Below are 25,933 nucleotides of genomic sequence, written 5' to 3'. Positions count from 1 at the left end.
GTACTTGAACTTGAAATTCTCAGCTGCTACACCCATGGCTCAGCAGCCCTATTTAGGATCTGCTGTGCTCAACCCAGTTAGGGATGGGGCTAGAAAAGGTGATCTAAACATGGACTGCCTCATACCTCCTGTCTGGGCCACCACATCCAAAGGGATCACCACCATGCGATCAGAAACAGAAACTCATATATTTTAAAGCCTGGAAAATATGAACCCTCATGGAGCACAAATCCAGGGAGAAACCTGAACGGCGTACTGCCATCATTGCCCGAGAGCTGAGAAGATTCCAGATTAATATTGCTGCACTCTCTGAAACCCAACTGGCTGACCAAAGGCAGCTGAAAGAGGAGAAGGGTGGCTATACTTATTTCTGAAAAGGAAAAGCAGCTAATGAGCTGAGGATCCACAGTGTTGGCTTTGTTATCCAAAACAGCCTCATCAGAATGGGGTAATTGGTCAGATACAAGTGGGAAGATAAAGGGGGAAAAAAACAGCCTCATTTGCCAACTTGCTGAGCTTTCTCTGGGCTTCAATGAACGCCTGATGATAATACAACTGGTGCTTGTAAATAACCAAAGCTTCAATGTCATCATTGCATATGCTCCAACACTTGACTCACAAGATGAAGTAAAGCAAACCTTCTATGTCGACCTGAACAATGTTCTCACCAAAGTCCCCAAGGAGGGTAAGCTAATCCTGCTTGGAGATTTCAGTGCCAGAGTGGGACGAAATTACAAGTTGTGGAGAGGCATAATTGGCAAGGAAGGAGTTGGAAACACAAACTCCAATGGCATCCTGCTGTTAACAACATGCCCAGAACACTGCCTAACCATCACCAACACACTCTTCTGCCAGAAGAACAAATTTAAAACAACCTAGAGGCACCCTCATTCTAACATTTGCACCTCATTGACTACATTATTGTTCGTCATAGAGACTGGTACTTAAAACCAGAGTGATGATCAGTGCAGATGGCTGCTGGACTGACCACTGCCTTATCTGCTCCATCCTGTCCATCCATCTTCACCAGAAAAGAAGGGCACAGAAAAAGCAAAGCCGCCCAAAGTTCAACCTCTAACAACTGACTGATACCTCCTCTCATCAACAGTTCCAAGCCATGCTCAGTACATACAGTGCGTCCAGAAAGTATTCACACCCCTTCACTTTCCCCACATTTTGTTATGTTACAGCCTTATTCCAAAATGGATTAAATTCATTTTTTTTCTCATCAATCTACACGCAATACCCCATAATGACAAAGCGAAAAAGGTTTTGTAGAAATTTTTGCAAATGTATTAAAAATAAAAAACTGAAATATTGCATGTACATAAGTATTCATACCTTTTACTCAGTACTTGGTTGAGGCACCCTTGGCAGCGATTACAGCCTCAAGTCTTCTTGGGTATGAAGCTACAAGCTTGGCACACCTATATTTGGGGTATTTCTCCCATTCTTCTCTGCAGATCCTCTCGAGATCTGTAAGGTTAGATGGGGAGCGTCACTGCACAGCTATTTTCAGGTCTTTCCAGAGATGTTCAATGGGGTTCAAGTCTGGGCTCTGGCTGGGCCACTCAAGGACATTCACAGACGTGTCCCGAAGCCACTCCTTCGTTGTCTTGGCTGTGTGCTTAGGGTCGTTGTCATGTTGAAAGGTAAACCTTCGCCCCAGTCTGAGGTCCTGAGCGCTCTGGAGCAGGTTTTCATCAAGGATCTCTCTGTACTTTGCTCCATTCATCTTTCCCTCGATCCTGACTAATCTCCCAGTTCCTGCCGCTGAAGAACATCCCCACAGCATGATGCTGCCACCACCATGCTTCACTGTAGGGATGGTATTAGCAAGGTGATGAGAGGTGCCTGGTTTCCTCCAGACGTGACGTTTGGCATTCAGGCCAAAGAGTTCAATCTTGCTTTCATCAGACCAGAGAATCTTGTTTCTCATGGTCTGAGAGTCCTTTAGGTGCTTTCTGGCAAACTCCAAGCGGGCTGTCATGTGCCTTTTACTGAGCAGAGGCTTCCGTCTGGCCATTCTACCATAAAGGCCTGATTGGTGGAGTGCTGCAGAGATGGTTGTCCTTCTGGAAGGTTCTCCCATCTCCACAGAGGAATGTTGGAGCTCTGTCAGCGTGACCATTGGGTTCTTGGTCACCTCCCTGAACAAGGCCCTTCTCCCGCGATTGCTCAGTTTGGCTAGGCGGCCAGCTCTAGGAAGAGTCCTGGTGGATCCAAACGTCTTCCATTTACGAATGATGGAGACCACTGTGCTCTTCGGGACCTTCAAAGCTGTAGACATTTTTTGTACCCTTCCCCAGATCTGTGCCTTGATACAATCCTGTCTCGGAGGTCCACAGACAATTCTTTTGACATCATGGCTTGGTTTCTGCTCTGACATGCACTGTCAACAGTGGGACCTTATATAGACAGGTGTGTGCCTTTCCAAATCATGTCCAATCAATTGAATTTACTAGAGGTGGACTCCAATCAAGATGTAGAAACATCTTAAGGATGATCAGTGGAAACAGGATGAACCTGAGCTCAATTTTGAGTGTCATAGCAAAAGGTGTGAATACTTATGTACATGCAACATTTCAGTTTTTTATTTTTAATAAATTTGCAAAAATTTCTACAAAACCTTTTCACTTTGTCATTATGGGGTATTGTGTGCACATTGATGAGAAAAAAAAAGGAATTTAATCCCTTTTGGAATAAGGCTGTAACATAACAAAATGTGGGGAAAGCCAGCAGTCCAAAGCTGGGTCAGGGAATTAACAAACCAGTGGTGGACAAAGAAGGCCCTTGAGATCCAACACCTTGCAGACTCTGGGGATACCAGAGGCTTCTTCAATGCTACTAAAGTATTATATGGTCTCAGCTACCACCGTCTAAGCCCCCTTCACTCCAAAGGTGGGCCCACACTGCTAACAGAACATAAGTCAATCAAACAGAGGTGGAAAGAGCACTACCAGGACCTCTTAAACTGGGACTCTAGCCCTGAGATAGACGCTCTCCAACAACTCCTTCAACAACCCAAAGAGGAGGTCATGGCAGCACCACCTAGTCTAAGAGAAGTCCAGGATGCCACCAGGAAGATGAAAATGTACAAGGCTGCTGGTCCTGATGGAATACTGGCAGAAGTACTGAGGGCGGGTGGACCTACACATGTCCATGCCCTGCTACTTAAAATATGGGAAAAAGAAGACATTCCTGTGCTTCGTAGGGACACACTTATTGCCGCTATCTTTAAGAAAGGGGACATAGCTGAGTGTGGAAACTACCGTGGCATTTCCCTGCTTTCCACCACAGGGAAAGCTCTGTCAAGGGTCTTGGCCAAAAGACTCCCCCAAATATCAGAGGAAATTCTGCCAGAATCCCAGAGCAGTTTTCATCCTAACAGAGGCACCATGGACATGATTTTTACCGCCAACTCCAAGAAAAAGCCCAGGAACAGAATCATCCGTTGTATATGGCTTTTTGGGGCAACACGGAGGCCCAGTGTTTAGTACTGTTGCCTCACAGCAAGAAGGTCCTGGGTTTGAACCCCAGGAGTTTGCATGTTCTCCCCATGTCTGCACGGGTTTCCTCCGGGTGCGCCAGTTTCCTTCCAATATCAAAAAGACATACATGTCAGGATTAATACTCCTGCCTGTGCCCCTGACCAAGGCAATAGGAAAAACAGCTGGAGTTGGTCCCCGGGCACTGCAGCTACCCGCTGCTCCTATACAATAGGATGGGTTAAATGCAGAGAACAAATTTCATTGTTACCGAACAATTGTACAAGGACAAAAATAAAGTGTCTTTCTTTCTCTTCTTCTTCTTCTTATAGACTTATCCAAAGCATTTGATTCCATAAACTGCCAGGCCCTCTGGCTAGTTCTGTCAAAAATAGGCTGCCCTGACAAATATACCAGAATACTATGACTACTACATGACAATATGCCAGCTAGATGAGACAAAGACCTTCAAGGTCCACACAGGAGTTAAACAAGGCTGTGTCATTGCTCAAACCCTGTTCTCTGTCTTCATTGCCACCATCCTCCATCTCACAGGTCCCAATCTGCCTCAGGGAGACAAAATCATATACAGAACTAATGGGAATCATCTGAAAATTAACAGATTCAGGGCTAAAAGTAAAACTCCCGCCACGTCCATCATTGAGCTGCAGTATGCCAATGAAAATGCCTCGGTGTTGGTCCCTCATAGAAGAGAAACTATGGAGCATACTGGGTGCTCCGTAGTTTCATACAAGCAGTTTGGCCTAGCGATTAACATAAAAAAAGACCCATAACCTCTGTCAGCCCCTACCCAAGAGAACTATGCCTGCTCTGCCCCCATCCATCTCTGTAGACAACACCAGACTCGAAAACATGGAACAGTTCCCATATCTTGACAGCCTTCTCTCTTCTAAAGCCAGTATTGACATCAAAATAGCCAGTCATCCCATTTGTGCCAGCCGTGCCATCTCAACATTGAGAAAAAGGGGTTTTGAAAACCATGACCTTCAGGCCAGAACAAAAATTCTGGTGTAAAAAGCGATAGTGCTGCCCACCCTACTGTATGGGTCAGAAACATGAACCACGTATAGTAGGCACCTGAAGGCACTCAAGGCATACTAACAGTGATGCCTCACGAAGACCCTTACGATCAGCTGAGAGGATAAGCGCACCAACTTCAGGATCCGCCAACATGCCTACTATAACTGCCACCATTGCACACCATCAGCTGAGATGGACTGGCCATGTCCTCCGCATGTCTCGCCTCCCCAAAACAAGTCTCAATCTCAGCTCGTGACAGGGCACCAAGCCCCAGGACAAAAAAAAAAAAGTGATCAAGCCCCACATCAAAAGGTTTGGCATCGACCTTAACACCTGGGAACAAGCAGAAAAAAACAGGAAGGCCTGGAGACTGGCTGTCTGTGAGGGTGCTGTGTGCTACAACCCTCCACCATGCTGCTGAAAAGAAGTACAGGCTCAGATATGACAGAGATACCAGAAAGGCCCAGACCACATCCTTAACCACTTCTTCACACCCTTGCCCACACTTCCACAAAATATGTGGCTCCAGGATTGACCTCTATGCCCACCTGAAGACCCACAAGGACCCAGAAGGAGGACAGTCATACTCGACCCCGAATGACTGCCGATAATGGTAAGTGTGTGTGTGTGTGTGTGTGTGTGTGTGTGTGTGTGTGTGTGTGTGTGTGTGTGTGTGTGTGTGTGTGTGTGTGTTTTCACATGCACACTGCCTGTTCCACTTTTAGATGTGGTTTGAGTACAAAATTTCCCAGAAGTGCTTATACGATTGTACAGATAGTTTGTATTGTAGCATGATTAGGACAGTTGGGTAGTGCAAAGACAGAGTGGGTACAAACCACATGCCAAAGAAAGAGCGAGACAGGTTCTTAAGAAAGAAAGAACAAAAGAAAAAAGAAAAAAGAAAGAGACTACGTAAAAGTGCAGTTATCTGTTGGCAGACATAATTATTAGAGATTAGCAAACATAGAAAGCACTCTGCTTCTTTTCCCCCTCGCTCCTCTAGTCTCCCATCCTCTCTTCACACTGCCCTGCTTCTGTATTACCATGGTAACAGTCCTATGGAAACAGCCTGTTGCCTAGGCCACACATGAGCAGCAGGTTTATTGGAAGAGAAAGAGAAAAATGGAGATGGAGAGAGAGAGAGAGAGAGAGAGAGAGAGAGAAAGAGAGACCCCAGGATGTTCACCTCTGACTTTTCCTGAGGTTTTTCTAATGTCTTCTCCAACGATACACCTTTTATTTAAAACAGACTACATGATTTTATTCAGACATTACTAAAAAGATAAATCTTCTAAGATAAATGTTGATCAATCTTTTCACTAAGCTCGTGGTGATGATAAACTACCTGTCTGACTGCCTGAAAGCGGCTGCACAATGTATAATATTTTAACACGTAGAAACTTATCAAATTTATCATGTCCCTTTTTACCTCACACACTCCACACAACTCCCACCAACCATGAGTGATTAATATCCATTTGACAGCAAGTGCAAGATTCAAGATTACTTTATTTGTCCCGAAGGAAATTTTTCTTGGACATAAAGGCTGCCACATAAAAATAAATACATTATAATGCAGTAACAGACAAAGTGCATATCACAGACAAGTGCAGACATAAAGCGCATTCAAATACATACAACAAAGCCCCTTATTTCACACCCTCCTTATGTCCCGAGTTTAGGAGTTTCACTGATAGAGGGATGAAAGAGTATTTTTACCAGTTCAGGTATCTTTCCCTGTATTTAATTGGAACCCTGTAGTGTCTATTGCTATGTGGACCAGTCTGTTTATTTGAGATTTTAACTCGCAAATAAACAGACTGGTCCACACAGCAATGACAGTGTTGGGGGTGAGGGAGCATCCCTCCCTCCAAATGCTCTTTGAGAAGACAATAGCTAATAGGCTAGGAAAATTATCGCTGATCCCTCTCATGTCCTGTATTCAGAATACGAACTGCTACCATCAGGTAGTTTATGTAGCACACCTACTTAATATTGCCTTCAACTGATTTTGGGACCACCTAAGATCTCTTCTATCTCAATATCACCATTTACTGTCTACCATTAACAAATAGGAATCTATACAGCTCCAGATTGCCTCCACTTCACTACACTTTTTTTCCATTAATATCAACCATGCTTTAACTAAACAACTGCCAATGCTTTATGAGTAGCTGTAAATAGTGATTAATCGGCGAAATTAGTGATATAGTACTTTTAAGCTCCAAGACACTTGTTAGCATGAGTTGACGGCCTTTTTATTTTTATCTTTTTTGGACCATGCTAACTATTTTGGCTTGTTTTGAGGTTGAAGATGAGGTTTGGAAACTGCCACTCTTACAATAAGACTTCCGTTCTTCCAGACTGTCTTCCAGTCTTTCCTGTTGAAGACTGTAGGAAAGGCTTGTTTACAGATGAATCAAAATTTCAAGTTTTCAGTTGTAATTGTAAGGCTTACGTGCGAAGATGGCTGCATGGTTAATGCAACAGTTCCTAAAAAAGTTGTAAATGAACATGGTGGTGGCAACCTTCAGGTTTGGGGCTGTTGCACCTATTCCAGAGTCAGTGACTTGCACAATATCAGCTACACACTGACCAAAGAGTACCAATCTATTCTGCAGAGGTATGTTGTCTCTTCTGGCTTAAAGCTTTGTGGAAGAAGATTCATTTCCTATTCGAAAATGTTCTGAAACATACTTCAAAGTTTTTCAAGGACTTCTTTGAAGTCCAAGGAAGAAAAAGCAGCATTAAGTTGTGTAGCTTTCCCTCCACAGTCACCAAGCCTTAACCCCACTGAACATTTATGGGAACATTTTAAAGGGGAGAAGGGAAAACATACACCAACATCACTGCACAACCTCTTGAATGATCTCAGTGTTTTGAATAATATGGATTCCCAAATTTGGCACCAACGTGTAGAATCAGTGCCAGACTGTATACAAGTAGTAATAAAGGCAGACTAAGTGGTGGACATATGAAAGATTGAGACATTTTGACTTTATCTTTATCTTAGCAAAATGTTTTTACTTGTGTTATAATAATAAATAGTAATAATAACGTAATGCTGTTTCAGATATCACAATTATATCTGAAACAGTATTTTTGTATTTTTTGTTTTTCATTGATCTTGATGGTGGACTCATAATTTTGGACCCTGCTACACACAGTTGTTGTGTATTTCCACACAGTTTGTGTGCCATCTGTGTAAAAATGGTATTTGGAATAACCTTGGGATCTTGTCTACTGGCAGCTAATTCACATATAGGGTGGCTGAGTGTAATTGATAGCTGTTTTCTGTGAAAATTCAAAGGAGAAAGTGGGATTAAAAGACTAATATGCAACTGATAATGTATAATACAACATCTTACAGCCTAAACCTTCCCATGTCCCTGCTACATATTATAGTTCACCATGAAGCAAACACACACACACACGCACACACACACACACACACACACACACACACACACACACACACACACACACACACACACACACACACACACACACACACACACACACACACACACACCCATGTTCAGCCTTTGAAAGCGTGATGGATCCTTATTTGCACCTTGAATACCTCTATGGCCCAATCACATTTCTCTGCCAGCGACAATGGGAGAGTGGGGGGGGGGGGGATTACGACTCAGATGCTGCCAAAAGAATAAAAACAGTGAGTGACAGGCTTACTCACCTATCTCGAAGCTCCCGTCAATGACACCTATTAGGTAACTGGGGATGTCAAACCGCCGCTCCAGCTGAGTTATTGTGCTCTTCATGTAGCTTCCTGACAGAGCCTTTGCAAAATAGGCAAAAGACAAAGCCACCAGAAACATCTGGACAGAACAGATGGGGTAATCAAATTTGGAATAAAAAAAGAGAAATAAAAAAAAGAAAAAGAGAGGCAGAAAGAGAGAAAAAAGAAAGACAGGTAGACAGACAGACAAAAAGACAGAGGAGAGAGACTGTTAAGTGATTACTTATGCAAAGAACAAAATCTGATCATTTTGATCTCCTTTGTGTGAGAACCACCTTATTCTTCTTGACCCAATTAGAATGTACAGACTGAGAGGAGAGGAAAAAGAAAAGGGCACTTGTGTGATTTCCATATGGTTGGAGCTGCATGTACTTCCTTCATTAATCTGTTTTCACTGGTTCCACATTCACTAATTAAATGGGTGTCACAACCATGTGTTTGGGGTGTGGAGATATGGGGGTGAAAGGTAGGGGGAGGGTGGATGAAAACCTGAATAGTGATGGTGGACTTTAAAAGAATGATGATGGGTTGCATCTCAGAATGCATGGTTGAATAAATTGGTTCATGGCGGGGGAGAACTAATAAGTGTAGAATGGACTGGCCAATCAGATGTACTAAACACATTCATGAGATCTTTTAGACCTTCTTGAAAAGTATGCGTTAAATATTGCTTTTGATTTCTATTCAAAGATCTATTTTGAGTCATGCATGAATGTTTATCTCAAAGGAAATACTGGTCTCTTGTTATCTATATCCAAATTACATCCTCTTCTGTTATGTGCTGGGGGTACACACACACTGATTAATTTATCTGTCATTGAGTCACTAAAGAAACAAAAATATAATTTCCATCGTAGAAAATTTCCCTACACAGGGGTCACTTGCACCTCTGAGCATTTAGCCTTGGCTGCAAAACTACTTTTACTGTTGTGGTCACTGTAACCAAATTAAAGTATTAGCTATATGTTATGGGTGTGAAATACCCTTAAAGGAGAAAAACATTCTAATTTAAATTTCCATCCACATGTTAATATATCAATTTAGTTATATGAATTAAAAGGCTTCATGTAAACAACAAATATTAAATAAAATCCCCAAAATTTACATTAAACCTTTTATTAAATAAACAGAAATGCAATCACTTGCAATGAAGAAGTATTTGCAAAATACCAACAGAAATGTAAATAAAATTTAATCACATGATCAGCTGTTTCTTGATCTTCATTTTACATGGGCAATGGTGGATGTTAGGATGCTCAGTTGGACAGAGGAAGAAGCAAAATCCTTCCTATGTATGAAATATGAAAGAAAAAAACATAACAGTGGCATTGCGGAAAAGCATAATGCAGCATAATACAGCTGTTTATCACGATCTATAGTGATTTCTTAACAACTATAACATGTCCAGTGCAACTTGACTTAATCTTCAGACAATATTAAATGTGTCCATCAATAGAAAAAAACATGTCAGATATGAATATATTCTTGATAGAATCTGTCCATCTTTCTTGTTGGTGTTGAAGTAAGGACATATCACTAAGGTCATGTCATCATCATCGGCAGTCACTCAAAGTGAGTATGAATGTCTTCTCTGTTGGGTTGTCTACTTGTGGGTCTTCAGCTGGCTGTAGAGGCCGATCTGTGATCCATTTACTTTGTTGCAATGTGGACAGGGTAAAGTGGTGGTGGTTGGTGGTGGTGGTTGAGCCTTTTTCTCTCTCTCCTTGTGGTGCTGTTGATTTTTCTCTGTGGCACAGTGGAGTTCCATTTCATGACATGCAGAGCTCCTTCCTGCATGGATTTCTTCCAGGAGCACCTATTCAGTGCAATGTGTTCCCAGTTGCTCAATGTGATGTTGAATTTCTTCAGAGTGGTCTTATTATTGTCACTGAAAGAAACATTTATTTTGCCTGCTGGGAGCTTGCTGAACTTCCTTCAGCTGGTAGTACAGGATCTGTTTGGGGAAACGTGTGTTGGACATGTGGATGACATGGCCTGTCAAACAGAATTGGTACTGCATTATTGTGGTGGTGATGCTAGTCATGTTGGCTTCTTCCAGAATGCTGATGTTTGGGCCTTTAGGTCTCAGTCTTTAAAGACTCTTTTCCTGAATCTGGCATAAGCGCCACTTGCACAACTCAGGCGATGGGTGACCTCAGAGTTGATGTCAGCTTTTGAGGAGAGAAGGCTGCCGAGGTAGGGGAAGTGATCAACGTTTTCAATAATTTTGTTGTCCACTTTTATGGTGGGCTAGATAGATGGCTGGTTGGGTGGAGGTTGATACAAGACTTGGGTCTTCTTGATATTTAATGCTAGACCCAGGGCTCTGTATGCCTTGGCAAAGGCATGTCCTGGAGGTCTTCCGCTGAGTGTGCTGCAATGGCATTGTCATCTACATACTGAAGCTCCATGATGGTGGTGTTGCAGACTTTGCTCTTGGCCTTGAACCTATTAAGGTTGAAGAGCCTGCTGCCAGTTCTGTATAGGATTGGTATCCCCCATGGCACAGTTTGGCCAATGAGGTAGAGTACGGCAGCAATAAAGATGGCAAACAGGGTGGGTGCTATGATGCATCCCTGTTTGACCCCCTATTTCCACAGCAAAGGGCCCTGATCAGGGCTGCTGTTGCTGAACACTGTTACTGACATGCCATCATGTAGAAGGCTCAATATTCTGATGTATTTGTCAGGGCAGCCATATCTTGATAGTATGCTGTACACAGCCTGGTGATTTACTGCTTTTGTCAGGTGTATGAAAGCCATGTACAAAGGCTCCATTTGTTCACAGCATTTTTCCTGAAGTTGGCATGTAAATATCTGGATGAGCAGGAGCCACACTGAAATTCTGGGAATACTTCCTCAGCCAGTGGTAGCAGCCGGTTTGCAAGGATGCGAGTGAGGACTTTGCCTGTTGTTGACCAGAGTGAGATGCCCCTGTAGTTTCCATATTCTGCATTTTCCCCTTTCCTGATTATGGCCACTATTACAGCAACCCTGAGCTCTGAGGGAAGTTCTTATTTTTCCAAGATGTTGAGGAGGAGGGCATGGATGTGATACAGGAGTTCTGGTCCACCGTCCTTTAAGATCTCAGCTGGAATCCCATCTGGACCAGCGGCCATGTTGTTCTTAAGTCTGCTGGCAGCATTGTGAACCTCTGTCATGGTGGGAGGTTCCACAATATCTTCTCTAAAGGGACTGTGGCTGGCAATGTCTGGTTCAGCTGTGCTGTTGCAGTTGAGGAGTTTCTGGAATTGCTCCTTCCATCGGGTGTTAATGGACCTGTTGTCCTTCAGCAGCTCCTGCCCATCCTTTGTGCACAGGAGGTTTAAGTCATGATTGCTTGGGTCATAGAAGGCCTTAGTAGCACTAAAAAAGCCTCTGATGTTACCCAAGTCTGCCAGTTGCTGGATTTCCAGAGCCTTTTCTGTCCATGGAGTTCTTAAGCTCCCTCACCCATCTTTGAACGTCCGCCTTGGCTCTGGAGTGAGCCACTCTTAGCCTTGCAGGTTACATCAGTTTGCCAGGCACGAAAGGCTTCCCTTTTCTTGGAGATGAGCTGTTCCATCTATCTATCACTAAGGTCATGTATGTAGCCCTACGCTCAGGGTTTTATTCGCTTACACTGATCTGATGGAAACACACCTTGAATAACATGATTTTTAATTATTCACTTGAAATGTGTTGGAAGTTGGATGGAAACATGACTTTGCCTTTTTTCAATCACCCTAAGTTAATAGGTATATGCCTGCACTGTTCTGTCAAATAAATTGATTACAGCAGGAATATTTTTCTTTGAGTCAGAACTAGGTGTGACAAAACACAATTGAAAAGTACTGGCACAAAATAAAGATGTATTCACATAATACCACCACATTGTGTACTTCAAAGAAAAATGGCTGCAAAAAAGTGGTTTCTTTGGTTTGCTTTATGGAATGGTGTATTCTTTAAATTCAGAAAGCTTTAAGTAGCCTGGAGGGGATTATACATTTGGTTAAGTGTGTGTGTGTGTGTGTGTGTGTGTGTGTGTGTGTGTGTGTGTGTGTGTGCGTGCTTGCGTGCGGCACAGGGCGTGTGTGATGCGTCAGTGCAGTAATACTGGGGTAGTAGTGCTTGTAGTTAGTGCATGCTGCATGCTGCTTCTGCTTGCTACGCTCTGCTCTCAGCTACTGCCGCCGGCTAGCCCTCTTTGCGGGGGTGAAAAGGGGAGCCGAGTGCGTAAGTCTCCCCTGCCGGTACGCGATATTATGAACCCTACATAGCCCTCGCCAAAATCCCGTACCCTGTCCCAAATCTCGCGAACGGACGCCGGATTTCCGCTGCGTTGCTAAGGAAACAATCAACTATCAACTCGGTGCGAAGCAAAGCTAACGTTAGCTACCTTCAATTTTGTAATTTTGTATTTTTCGCAATTTTGGACAGCTGGCTGCTTTTGTAATTTTGGACTGCTGGCTGTCAACAACAGAACGGAGGTAAGTAACGTTAGTTGTCTGAAAATGAACATATATCTAATAAATAGACTTTCTCACATTTAAGAAAGCTGATCAGTAAGTTGTTACCTGTGTATAAAAAGCAATCTCACTATTTACCAGCTAGCTAACTTACTGCACAAGTAGAGTTGACTTTGTGAAGGAAAGTGAGGTTTAACATGCCAAAACGCGCACTCCAGATGAACTTCCCCTCGCTGCACACCCATAAGTCCCTTCCTATCTCTCTCGCCCCCTCTCTCTCGACCCGCACGCACGCGCGCGCACGCACGCACGCACACACACACACACTTTCTGTCTGCTCATCCCCTACTTCCTTTTGCTTTACAGAAATGGCAGATATTCTTTGCTGTCAGATTTGCAAGCCCACTCAGATTGCAGAGGAGAAAGCAAAAGAGCTCGAGGTTAGGTGCAAGTATTTTTTTAAGAGTAGTGTAGTGTAATAAGCTGACACTTATTTAAAGATGAACCAACAAAACATTTGAAAATATTCGTTTTGATTGTTTTGCTCACCATGTTACCCCATATTGTGGCAGTCATAATTCACTGTTGTTACCGTATTGATTTGCCACAGTCCAAATCTCATCTTTACACTGCTATCTCGAACCCACTCGCCATTTCATGCAGTCATATCTGTCGATTGGCAAAGCCTTTTACAAATTGATTCGGACTCACCCCAGGATTAGGATGTCTTCTTCATTTCTGTCACGGTTTCAAGGTGACTTCAAAGTGACTGTTTATCAGCATTCCCCCTCCCAAAAATCTGAATTGTGTTCAGAAGTCAACTCATTTCACCCAGGAGGCACTTAGAATTAAAACTCCCACCTTGCAAGAGGCAGAATCACAATTCGGATTTTTGGGAGGGGAAATGCTGATAAACAGTCGCTGGAGTCAATAATAAACTGCGGATTACCTTGAATCCGTGACGGAAATGAAGAAGACATTTGTCCTGTGGCTAGTCAATACAGTAAAGACAGTGAATTATGACTGCCACAATATGGGGTTATTCACCATGTATTGACTTTATCATATGGGTGACAGAAAGTGTTGCCACCTGGATATTCCCACATCATTTGTGAGGTAGGAGAGGAGGAGAGAGTGAGGCTGAAGGTCAGGATTTGTAAATTAGAGGATGTGGAGGACTGGTTTTCTGCCTTTGAGAGTTCGTCAACCATCACGTGGAGGAAGGCCAGAACTTACCCTGAGTCAGGGAAATATAACACATACAAAGTAAGTGTAGAATGGAAGGGTAGCAATCTTGAGTTTCTGCATTGTTTGACAGTTTGAGGGCAGTTTGAGGGCACAGTTTGAGGGCAAAGTTTGAGGGCATCCAAAGACAGTCTTCCTTTTCCAATACTGACTTGCTAGTATAGTATTGGACTTGTGGACTTGGGCGTAGGTTTGATATGGTCACAAAGGAGGAGGAGGAGGAGGGGAGAGGGGGATCAAGGGAGAGGATGGGTGTTGTTTCCCTTGCCTCCCCCCATTCCCTCCCCTCCATAGCAAAACGTATGGAACCAAACCTAGGCCCAAGTCCACAAGTCTATACTAAGTCAGTATTGGAAAAGGCCAAGTGTGTCTCAAACAATAGAGAATTACAAGCAGAATGATAATTGATTATTTTACAGGTTGATTACAGATGTCAACACAAGACACACTGCTCCGGGCCCAAGGACACACGCTGTCCTGCCACCATGACTGTGGTCCTGAAAAGGAGTACAGAGGACAGGAGGTCAAGGTAAATTTTGTTTGTGTTTGTGTGTGTGTGTGTTCTGTATGTGGGTGCATGTGGGTGTCATGTGTCTCTGTGTCTCTCTCTACGTGCCTGTGTCTGTGCATTTATGTCTGACTGTCTGTGTTTCTGTCCCTCTCTCTCTGTATGTGTGTGTGTGAGTTTGTGTGTGTGTCTATAATGTTCTCACTCACTAGTAGATATTAAACGGCAATATGTAGGTTATCCCTTGAAAAAAAGTTATTTGATTGTTTATGGACCACTATAATGTAATGTCTAGTCAAAAAGTCCAAATATAATCAGGATAGTAGTAAGTAAAAACTGCAGACCAAAACATTTGGATACAGTATGCATACGTCTTACACTGTACTTCTCTCCTGCCTACTCAAGATCAACAGATCGTCATTTGGGGGAAGGGTACCTGCTTCAGGTGAAATGGAACAACAACCACAACCACCTTCTTATTAGTGCGGATGCTCTAAGGAAGAGAGATGTTTCCAAAGAGACAGTGGAGCGTTTGAGTGACCTTTTCCAACAAGGCCACTCCCCCTCATCTGCCCTTGACACAATAAAATATGACCTGCAGGAGGAGAAAGGTGACGACTATTTTCTGGTGGCTGCAGATCGGTCAATTGTTCCTGACCCTGGGTTTTGCTACAGGTAAGAGACCATGTTTAGAGACCATGTGAAGTTGCTTTCAGGACGATGCAATTTGCAGGTCACTGTCCACTGTCACCAAAACCCGGCCGGAGCTTCCAGCTGGCAGATTTGTACTATGGGAGCAGTCACCTGCATGTGGGCACCAATCAAAGGGTCGCCCCACAAAAATATTTTTTGGAGGTTTTAGCGCAGGATGCTGGGGTGGAGAGCCCTCCAGAGCTGGCCAAGTGTATGGAGGAAAGAGAAGATTGAAAAAAAACGTTAGCAAACTTGTCTGAGGACGACCTAATGAATGAATTCAATCGGAAGAAAATATCAAAACGATCAAAAGCAAACAAACTGATTGACCATTTTCAACGGATGTCTTTGTTTTTCGTCACAGGCTGTACTACAAAATCTTCGCAAAGGCCTATGGAGTTCCCTCAGGCGAAGGGATGGCTGTGGATCTTCAAAAAAGATTAGACGCCATCAACCAGGAGCACGGTGGCAGATGTGCTCAGATGGAGGTAAAGGATGGACAGCTCATAGTGGCCATTTGTACACCCGTTATGCAGCGTGTCCATGCAGCAGTCCAGCAGAGCGGAGAGCTAGTCTTTGTCGATTCCTCAGGGAATTGTGACCGGGAGAACTATCGCATTTTCTTGCTGATGACACACTGTGCCGCAGGGGGGGTCCCTTTAGGTGTTCTCATCACAACATCTGAAAATACACCAACGCTGCAGGCTGGATTCACTCTACTCAAAGGTCTTCTGCCACCAGACGGCTTCTTTGGACGTGGCATGGAGGGCCCCCAGACCATCATGACGGACGACTGTGATGCCCTCCGCCAGTCCCTCCATGCCACCTTCCCGACATCCAGGCTGCTGCTCTGTACATTCCACCTGCTGCAGGCAATGTGGCGTTGGCTTTGGGACAGCCACAATAAGATTGTCAAAGAGGACCGACCCCAGCTGTTGACCGAGTTCAGGCGCCTGGTGTATGTGAGCACGGAGGGGGAGCTGTCTGCTGCATATGCTGAGTTGAACAATGGGATTCTCGCTAAAAAATACCCAAACTTCCTCAAGCATGTGGCAAAGGTATGTGATTTTAGAAAATAACAATACAATTAGGGATCCCACCGATATATTAATTTGGCCAGTATCGATATCAGCCGACATTTACTAAAAATACTGGTATCGTTTTTTTTAGCTACCTCTCTTTAGTTGCCTATGCTGTCAACCGATACCAGCAATTGATTCATGATGGAAAAAGAAATCCATGATGAAGCACATTATTGGTTACCAAGGCTTGACCATTCACTTTTTTTAGTGTCTCTGTTAATTGGAAGCAGATTTCCAAGAGAATAGATATCGGCGTTGGTCTTGTCAGATATTTATCTTCAGGCATCGCTATTGGCAGGGAAAAAGTGGTATCGTGGCATCCCTAAATACAATATTTATTCAATTGGTTGCACTTTAAAGTATTTTTTATCAGTGTCACAAATTATGTATGCTACTCATGTTTATAAGTGTGGTCTGTAAGCTTATTGTTACTTTCTAGGTGTATGGGAGACACGAGGAGTGGGCCCTGTGCTTGCGCACACATCTAGTTACTCGTGGGAACAACACGAATAATTATGTCGAGAGTGCCATGAAGGTTATCAAAGACAATGTGCTGCACAGGCTTAAGGCCTACAATCTTTCCCAACTGGTTGACTTTATGGTGACCCGGTTCGAGGACTATTACATCAGGCGCCTCACTGATTTTGCCAACAACAGGGTGGTCAGGCGGCAACCAAGGCCATCTACCTCAGATGTGGACTGCCAGAGAATCACACGGGTAAGGCACATTGCATACTTGCAGGACAGTTTGTAGCATTCTTACCCTTATTCTGTCTGCAGGTCACAGTTAACTATAGCTTGCCGAACGGGGTCTGTCTCGGAAGTACTGTCGGCAGCCCATATATGGGCAGCGCACAGCACAGGTGCACTGTCACACTAAAATGTGAACGCTGGAGCTGCGACACTCGTCTAACCAATGCAATCACAAGCAACAAACCCGTTGGGAAAATAAACAATTTCTTACTCACCCAAAATAAACACATCCATAGAGATAGGAAGGTCTACTTTATAAGATTCAATCAAAAATGAAGGGGGGAGATAGAGGGGATTACACGCGGGACATGCACTGAGCTGGAATCAAATCTGGGCCGCCGCAACGCTCTTGTTTTGTGGAGCTATGTGTGTTCCCATGTAATTTGGTGCACCCTTATTAATTGTTTCTTTTACTTTACAAAAATAGGAGGACGACACCAACTTCACTGTCCCCAGTGGATCAGGTACCACCTGGTACCATGTGAACACATCACTGAGTGTGTGTACGTGTGCTGTTGGGGTGACCGGTGCAAACTGCAAACACCAAAATGCAGTTGTTTGTACATTCAATGTCAACGAGGCAATACCGGCAACCAGTACACCTCAACTGCGGAGAATGTTCCACGAGATTGCCTCTGGTGAGATTCCATGTTTTTGATGTCTGGTTTGCATACGTCATGGTACAAGATATGAAAGTATGTTCACATCAGGGTCAATGAAAATCGAATTGCATGTCAAAAGTGGCTTCAATGAATCAAATTAACCATTCACTATTGACTTATTTCAGATTTCAGTTAGATTTAACATCAACTTCTTTCTTATGAACCGATACGTCAACAATTGTCATTCCTGCTTGCCAAACTTTCAATTTCGTGATACTGAATGTCGTTTTGAGATTGAAGTGAACATTTTGGTAATGACAACCCCAACCCTTATTCCCAAAGTGTTAATGTGTTTTTTGTGGCAGTAGATGTATTGTACTCTGAAACAAATTTATTTGCCACACAGGCAGACCCACTCCAGAGCACTGGTTTGAAAGTCTGGCCTTTCAAACGCCTGTGATGGGTGAGTACAAACATTGTAAAAGGGGAACACAAGCCAATCCAATGGACCTCTCTCAAAAGAGCCTAATCGCTGACTCCAGATGAGGGGAGACAACCTGTCAGTCTACCTAAACAACACACTGACAGCTTGCCTCATGATCTGGGGTCAGACCTTGTGGGTCGTCCATTAATTGATAAAACATGGTTTGATTGTTACCACTAGAGGCCACCAGAGGGGAGAAGGGAACTGGGGAGGATAACGTGATCTTCTACAAAATCGCGGGGGAAAACATATAAAAATGTTTGATAACTTGATTGATAAAGTTTTGTTTAGAACTTTAGAAAAAAGTTCATTTAATAATTTAATCTAATTCCCCCACTAGAAGAACACCTTGGAGATGGAGATTCTGCTGGGACTGCTCCGACCCTCTCAGGTGAGATCAGGAGGTAACATAGTGATTGGGAGAGTGGGAGACATTATATAGATAGGCCAGGCATGGGCACTTGCACGAGTGCCATAGCCTGAAGCATTGATTCTCAAGTGGGGGTACGCGTACCCCTTGGGGTAGTAGAGTCTTAGTCTAATGTCACGCACCTGCAAGCCGTGCGCAGCGCAGCAGCAGTAACGGGAGGTGCTTGTGTCTTACAGCCAAGACAAAGGCGCAGCTGGGCTAAAAGAAAAAAAGCCCATAAGGCTGTCACTCAGGACAAGCTACCTACATGAAAGACAGACACGTGTGTCTCCAGGCTGTTTCAATAAAGGCTGTCCAGTGAATGTTGCAGATGAAAAAGTTTGCATTTGCATCAAAGGGCAGTAACCGTGTCTTTTACACTTTAGGGACATATATTTGAGATTGGTCCCATTCAAAAAAGTGTAAAATTATTCGCAATTCTTAACTGTGCTGGATGACAATTCACTCCGGGCATTATCCCTTACATAATATCTACATTTTGCCACTTCCTGACAGGCGAACCACCCTCACATCAAGATGAGGCATCTGATGCTACCTATGAAGCTACTAGCAGCTCAGTAGCTGGAACAAGTAAGGTCACAACTAATCCTCAGATCCTATCGCTACCCTTGACTGATACTCAGCATCAAATTAATTACCATTTAATCTATCTAGGCACATCAGACACAGAGGACCTGAAGAGGCAGCTGGATGACTTTGTTGGAGACCTGAAAAGGAAGTTGGAGGAGGATGAGAGCTACAGCGCACCTGTTAAGGCTTTTCTGTCCACTTTCTCAAAGCTCCACACAGACTCAGCCATCCAGTCTGCTTTGTTCTCCATAGGGAAAGCACCACAAGCCCAACCGATGGGACGGAAGAGACCAAGGGGTTTCCTCCAAACAACCACCACAATAGGTGTCCAACCTACAGCGGTGAGACGAAGAAAGACCCCTTTGGGTGGGAGGAGAAGCCTTGGAGCCGGCCGGCCCCCAAAAAGCTCTAAGAAGGAGCACGGCTACCACAAGAAGGGAAGAGCAAAGCCCGCACCTCACAATCTTTCCTTCTGTGTCCAAGAAAACAGTGCCTTAGGGAAGACACACTGAGGGCCATATGCATGCACATGATAGAGTGATATACTGTACATCCAGTCTCCTTTATAAATGCACTAGCAACCTAATGATTTTTTCTCTCTTTTTAGAGAAATATTGTAATTGAGCACAATTTGCTGGTAGATTGTTCACTTATGTTCATGTTTTAGCTTAATATCCCATTAGAAGTATCCAACTATTTTAGTACTATTTCCCATAAGGAATACCCAACTACTGTAGATGCCTCATAGAGGTTAGAGCCTATGACAGACTCACACCCATAACACGAGCATGTTGTCAATAGATTTTTTTTTAGCAGTTAAAAAGGACAAGTGATACTTGGTAAAGTGCTTGCTTTTGTTTCTAATATGAATAATAGTAATAACTACCGTATTTTCAGGTGTATAAGTCGCACCGGTGTATAAGGCCAAAATATTTTCATATATAAGTCGCACCTGTGTATAAGTCGCAGGGCCTGGCAAACTATGTAAAAAGGTGCGACTTATACACCGAAAAATATGGTAACTATATTGATTCAGCAATAGCACTTTCCAGTGACCAATGACGTACAAATGGACCTCCATGAACTGATTTGTGTCAGGTACCTGGGTGTTGAAGGTTAAAAAAAAGCTATAGCTTTCCACATATTGGCTCAGCTCAGCTCAGCCCTGTTCTTAGCTTTGTGCAGAAGCTCCTCTACTCCCTAAAAGGAAATGGGCTCCATTGCTTGGGCGCAGGTCCTATAGCTCAAAACTATGGTTTCTTGAGGAACCCCAGGGACTCCTTGCCATTAGAATGGCAATCTAGGTTGGTGACGGTGTTATTTGAATTCATCTATTTGAAAAAGAGCTTGAGAACAAAAACGGTTGTTGGGCCCTGAGCCCCTATTGGCGGAGGTCCAGTCCCATCGTAAGGAGTCATGTTAAGACATAAGGGGCTGGCTTATCTGTCTGGCCAGACAGATTCCCTGTTCCATCAGGGAACAAAGTGTTAAGTTGCGAGATCCCAGCAGACTAGTCGCACATGATAGTGTGATATACTGTACATCCAATCTCCTTTATAAATGCAGTAGCAACCTAATGATTTTTTTCTCTCTCCTTTTAGAATTGTAACAATACAGTCAAAATTGTAATAAATTTCATGAAATCCATGGCGTGTCTTCTTTAAAGGGGAATTTCAATTTTTAAGACCCTGGACCCTATTTTTAGATCTGCTTTTATCTAAATGAATGGTGGTATTTTCAATTATTGCAGTCGCTCCTGTCGAGAGTGAGGGGTCGCCAAAGTTAGTAAATTTCTCCCCCTAGTGGCAAAATAATAATTAAAATGGCAGTCTTATGTGCTCTCCTCTGTTCATGATCCTCATTGCTCATTGAAACTTGAGTAGTTTCGATGTCTGATACTTCATTACTTTTACCCAAGTAGCCTATAGCTTTTCAGCAGGCCTTCTTTATACAACACTGTGCACTATACACTATAGGCCTAGGCTAATAGTAGAAAATGTAAACTTTCTGGTAAATGAAGTGAAAGACATGACTAGGATGTTTGTCTTATGATTTAAGTGTTTGCCCTGAAAACGAAATTAAGCAGGAAGTCTAGATTATTTTTGGTTTTGATTAAAAATAATCAAAATATTAAGTTACATAACTTATGAATCGTCTAAAAAGTGAACCATGGGGTTGAAAGTATGATTGTGAGGGAAAGAATAGCCTTAAGTTGACTAACCTAACAATTTTAGGTTACAAGGTCTGCCTCTGCTCCTTGGATACGTTATTGGTATTATATTAATGTTGATTGTGGATAACTTAGACAGGTTAAATTGTGGGTGTACAGCGTTTCCTTGATGAGCGCTAACCCCATAACAACATATTTTCGCGTTGCTACGGTGGCGCACACGTGACAAAGCCAGAAACGGGATTTTGGCGAGGCCTATGTAGGGTTCATAATATCGCTGCCGGCACAGAGCCTCTCTACCGCCAAGACTTCTACAGTGCCTCCTCGTGGCCACACACGGTAACTGGGTACCTTGCGGTCCCTGGCTAAACTGTAGGGGATCTCGGAGCTACAGTGGTCCCCAGAGGTCTAATGCGCAGGCCCATGTGAAGTGGATACGCCCTGGCATTGACCAACCACTGTCCCACTGCCTTGTGGGTAAGTGTAGGACGACAAAGGCTAGGGGAGCACACCCTGAGAGAAAAGCAACGTGCATGGCGGCGCACGATAGGTGGTCCTCTGACAGACTGGAGCTCCGGCAGCCTCCTGCAGCTGTGGAAGAGTGCTGGTTGTCTTGGGCTCCCCTTACCACCAGATCCCACCCTCTCACAGTGAAGAAGTGCTGCTGGGACATGCGCACCCCCAGCGGCACTGTAAATAATCTCTTTGCGCAGGTATCCACCTCTGCCTCGGTGAGACCAGCAACCGGAATATGGATCAAAGTCTGGCGGCGATGGGGTGTCTGGTGACGGGAGCAGGTATGAATGCACTGGAAGCTCCTAATCAGACCCCTGCACGCCAACGGCACAGGGCTATTCATGGTCGCCAGCAGCTGGGCTTGAGTGGCAGCTGCTCTCGGCAGACCCCTGTGTGTCTGAGCAGCCCTATTTAGGAGCCACACTGCTCACCCCAACTGGGGAGGGGCCTAGAAAAGGTGGCCTAAACATTGCCCACTCAAAACATCCTGGATAGGCTACCGCACCTATCGGGACATTCCACTCTGCAGTCGAAATAAAAAAAAGAAGAAAATAATTCCCTTTAAACTGGCAACATGGAACATAAGAACTCTGCTGGACGTTAATGCCGAAAGACCTCAGCGAAGGACTGCACTAATTGCAGCGGAACTCAATCGCTACAATATTGACATTGCTGCACTCAGCGAAACCAGGTTCCTGGATGAAGGCTCCCTGAAGGAGGACACCTAAACTTTGTATCGCCGCATTATGTAATAACGCCGCATTATGTAACAATGTAATAAATTTTCACATCATTATGTAATAACGCCACATTTCGTAATAACTTGCCGCATTTTGTAATAAAATTCTCGAACGCAATATGTAATAAAGTTTGCCACATTTTGTAATAAGTTGTTACATATTGCACCGGTTTATTACAAAATGCGGATGTTACACTTCTTTATGAAGAAAATGTAATGATTTGGTGCATTGTGTAATAAACCACCAAAATTTATGTCTTGATTTGAAAAAAACACAACGTCAGAACAACACTGATTTTAAGCATTCTAGCATGACTCAACTAAGAATAAATTTTTCTAGTAAGATGTTTCATTAGTCAAAACTTATTCAAATATAACTGTTTATTATAATCATAGAGAATGTGTTTGAATGATCAGAGACAAAAACTGCACTACATGCGTGTTACAGACACAAACATTATCAGTGCACTGAAATGTCAGGAGACATACACACATCTGCATTATGTTATGCATATATACGTGATAGAAAGCAGACAAAAGACAGAAACAAATATGAAATAGAAAAAACTTTATTCCAGTTCCACTTGTGTTAATGCAACATAGATGTCCTTTTCTATAGTGGTTAACAATAGTATAAACTGACTAAAAACAGCCTAAACAATCTTTCAAATCAAAATGAGATATTTCTAATCATGTTATTAAAATAAAAAAGAAGGCTAGCCACACTTGCCGATTAACAAAAAGATTTGCAATATTTCCAATATACAAGAAATTTACTTACGACTTGAAAAAAAACATCTTCTCTAGTAGCAACAGTAGAAATACCTTTTCCTCCAACATAAACTTCTCTTTAAACAACCATCACTTAGTAAGATTAAAGATAAACAGTCAGAAAATTATTGAACTAGGTACAACAGACACATACTGTTCAAGGTTAAATGTGATCTGTCACATTTGGAAGTTCCTCCTATCATTCTTTCCTTTATTCATTCAGTATTTACATCATATCTCTCCTTCCTTCCTTCCTTCCTTCCCATACTATGTTTTCCAAAAAATGTCCTTGATTTTGAAATGTCCACAGCTTGTGTGCCTCAACAAGACCCAGGCCCTCATCCACTTGCTATTTTTTCCAAATAGCTCCTTTAATCTCGCTGAGAGACCACTCCCACGTTCAGCTGATTTATATAGCTTCATAATACTAATGACACTGTCACTGTCATGTTCCAACTGAAGGCTTTCAGCTAAAGATTCCCTGATGTAGATTTGAGGAAGAAATCGTGATGCAAGGTCTTGAAAAAGTTTAGAAACCCTGTTGAATACACCGAGCATTGACATGTCAGCATGTAGTGTCAACTGAATAACATATGCCAGCAATTCTGTCGGCAGGTTGGGCATGTCACAATTTCCATCATCATATAGAAGGGCATCATCATGGGGTAAATCCAGGGGATCATGATGGTGTTCATCCAGAGCACAGTCATCTGGTTCATCCGTGAAATGGTGATGGTTTTCAACAAACGTAGCATCATGGCATTCATTCAGGGCATCATCATGGAGAACATCTGGTTCATCATCTTCTTGGTTTGATCCATTCTCATATCTTTGACATGTCCTTTCCCTCTCAGCTTCCACAATATTCTCAATGAATGAAGACACTGACCCCTCCAGACCGAGATAATGTGCTCCATGCTCCTCTGCAATATGTCCAAGGACCAGCAATGGCAAGCTTTCTGAGTATGTGTTAGACTGAGATATAATAGAAGAGGCATCAGTTCCCAGTGTGGAGATAATGAGAAATTGGACATTGAAAATCTCAGCTGCCCTTTGTAGTGTGATGTGATCTCCGTATGTCCCAAATTGTGACATGCTATCCAAGTATACATCCAAGTCATTTCCATCAACATAGTGAGACAAAGGTGTTCCATTTACGATAAATGGATTAGACCTGAGATCTTGAACTATTTCATCCCTTAGGGTTGCTGCTGATCTGAATATTCCTAATGAAGCAAGCTCATCAGCTATGGCACTAAACTGGCAATTTCCATCGGGTGCTGGGTCAAACCGTACACTCACATCTAAGGAGTTATAGTCCCTCAGTCTGTCTTCATGTGTGTATGTCATCAAAAGTGGATGCAAAGTTAGAACTGACTTCGAAGATTTAGAGCGCTTTTTTTCTCGTTGCCGTGTTGTACTGGTCACATCAGAAACAAAGAACCATTTTTCTTGCACTTTAGCATCACCAGGAATCTTGAACTGAACTTTGTATTTTGAAAGCTTTATGCTACGTTTCATGATCCTACCAGGCAACACGCGATGCCGTTTTGAAACTCGATGGGCACCATCTTTCACTCTCACCAAAACAGCTTCACTGACATGATAAACAGATGGAGGATTTTGTTTAGATGCATGCCGGATCATCCGTTTACTGCAATGCTCAGTGGTTTTCTTTGCCATTTGTCTTTGTCTTCTTCGTTTTTCCTCAAATCTGAGCCGCTGTTTCAGGGAGGGTAAATTACTTTGTGGATCATTCGTGGATTGTTCACCAATGACACTGGATGGAGAACCTGTCAGGGGATGCATCACCGTGTTACTTTTTCTCCCATAGTATACTTGAAATGGAGACATCCAACTTAAAACTTCCTTTGGGTCTTCATTTAGCACTCGGGAATATGACAGCAAATGTTTAACCCAGTTAACCCCTTTCCTCTGACAATTCACAAGGTCATACATGATCTTTTTCCCCAGCACTCTGTGGGTCCTCTCTACCTTTCCTTGGCTTTGGGGATGGTACGGTGAACTCTCAATTATTCTCACTTGCATTGATTCCATCAGCCTTCGCACAGCTCCTTTAAACTCTCTGCCTTGATCATGCTGCAAAACTTGAGGTGGGCCATGTTCAGTGTAGATATCATAAAGATGTCTTGCAATCTCTGAGCTGTCTTTACTTTTTAATGGTTTAAGCCATGTGTATCGACTAAAGACATCAATCACAGTGAGGATGTATCGATATGTGAAATGGCCATGCTTGATCTTCCACTTTCCCATATCAAGGAGGTCAATCTGATGCCGATCCTGTACTTCTTTGGCCCTGATGGGCCTCGGAATGGGTCTATTTCCAAATCTAGCCTTGTGGAGTTGGTAGCGTCTGGAGCAGTCCAGTGTTTTTTGAACCTTTCTTTCACTAATGCCAGAGTGTTGCTCATTTAGTCGCTTATTCAGCTTCCTCGCACCTGATCCCTTTGTGTCATCCATACCTTTTTTTACAATGCCACCAACTGCAGACGTCATAGCTACTGGCTTCCCGGCACATAGCAAGGTCTCTCCATCCTCGCTCAGAGAGTAGAGATTCCTATTTCTCCACAGCCTCACCAGAGCACTTTGTTGCACTCTTGTACGTGCATTGAC

At 43.3% G+C, this 25,933-nt stretch overlaps 1 protein-coding gene and 1 long non-coding RNA gene across 2 annotated transcripts in view; one reads left to right on the top strand and one right to left on the bottom strand.

The window, feature by feature from the left end:
• Positions 1–25,933, bottom strand: part of LOC130115162 (solute carrier organic anion transporter family member 1C1-like) — a 173,454-nt gene that overhangs the window by 85,304 nt on the left and 62,217 nt on the right. Inside the window, exon 3 of the mRNA XM_056282782.1 lies at positions 8,227–8,368. Coding sequence (XP_056138757.1) covers positions 8,227–8,368 — 142 coding nt within the window. The remainder of the gene's footprint in view (positions 1–8,226; positions 8,369–25,933) is intronic.
• On the top strand, positions 17,591–18,498 carry LOC130115163 (uncharacterized). Its single transcript, XR_008810481.1, has 3 exons — positions 17,591–17,655; positions 18,026–18,082; positions 18,444–18,498. It is a non-coding gene; the product is annotated as an uncharacterized LOC130115163 (long non-coding RNA).

The sequence above is a fragment of the Lampris incognitus genome, chromosome 7, assembly GCF_029633865.1.
Source record: "Lampris incognitus isolate fLamInc1 chromosome 7, fLamInc1.hap2, whole genome shotgun sequence".
In the NCBI taxonomy this organism is placed as follows: domain Eukaryota; kingdom Metazoa; phylum Chordata; class Actinopteri; order Lampriformes; family Lampridae; genus Lampris; species Lampris incognitus.
The sequence above is the reverse complement of the archived record's forward strand: the minus strand, read 5'-3'. Positions and strand labels throughout refer to the sequence as shown.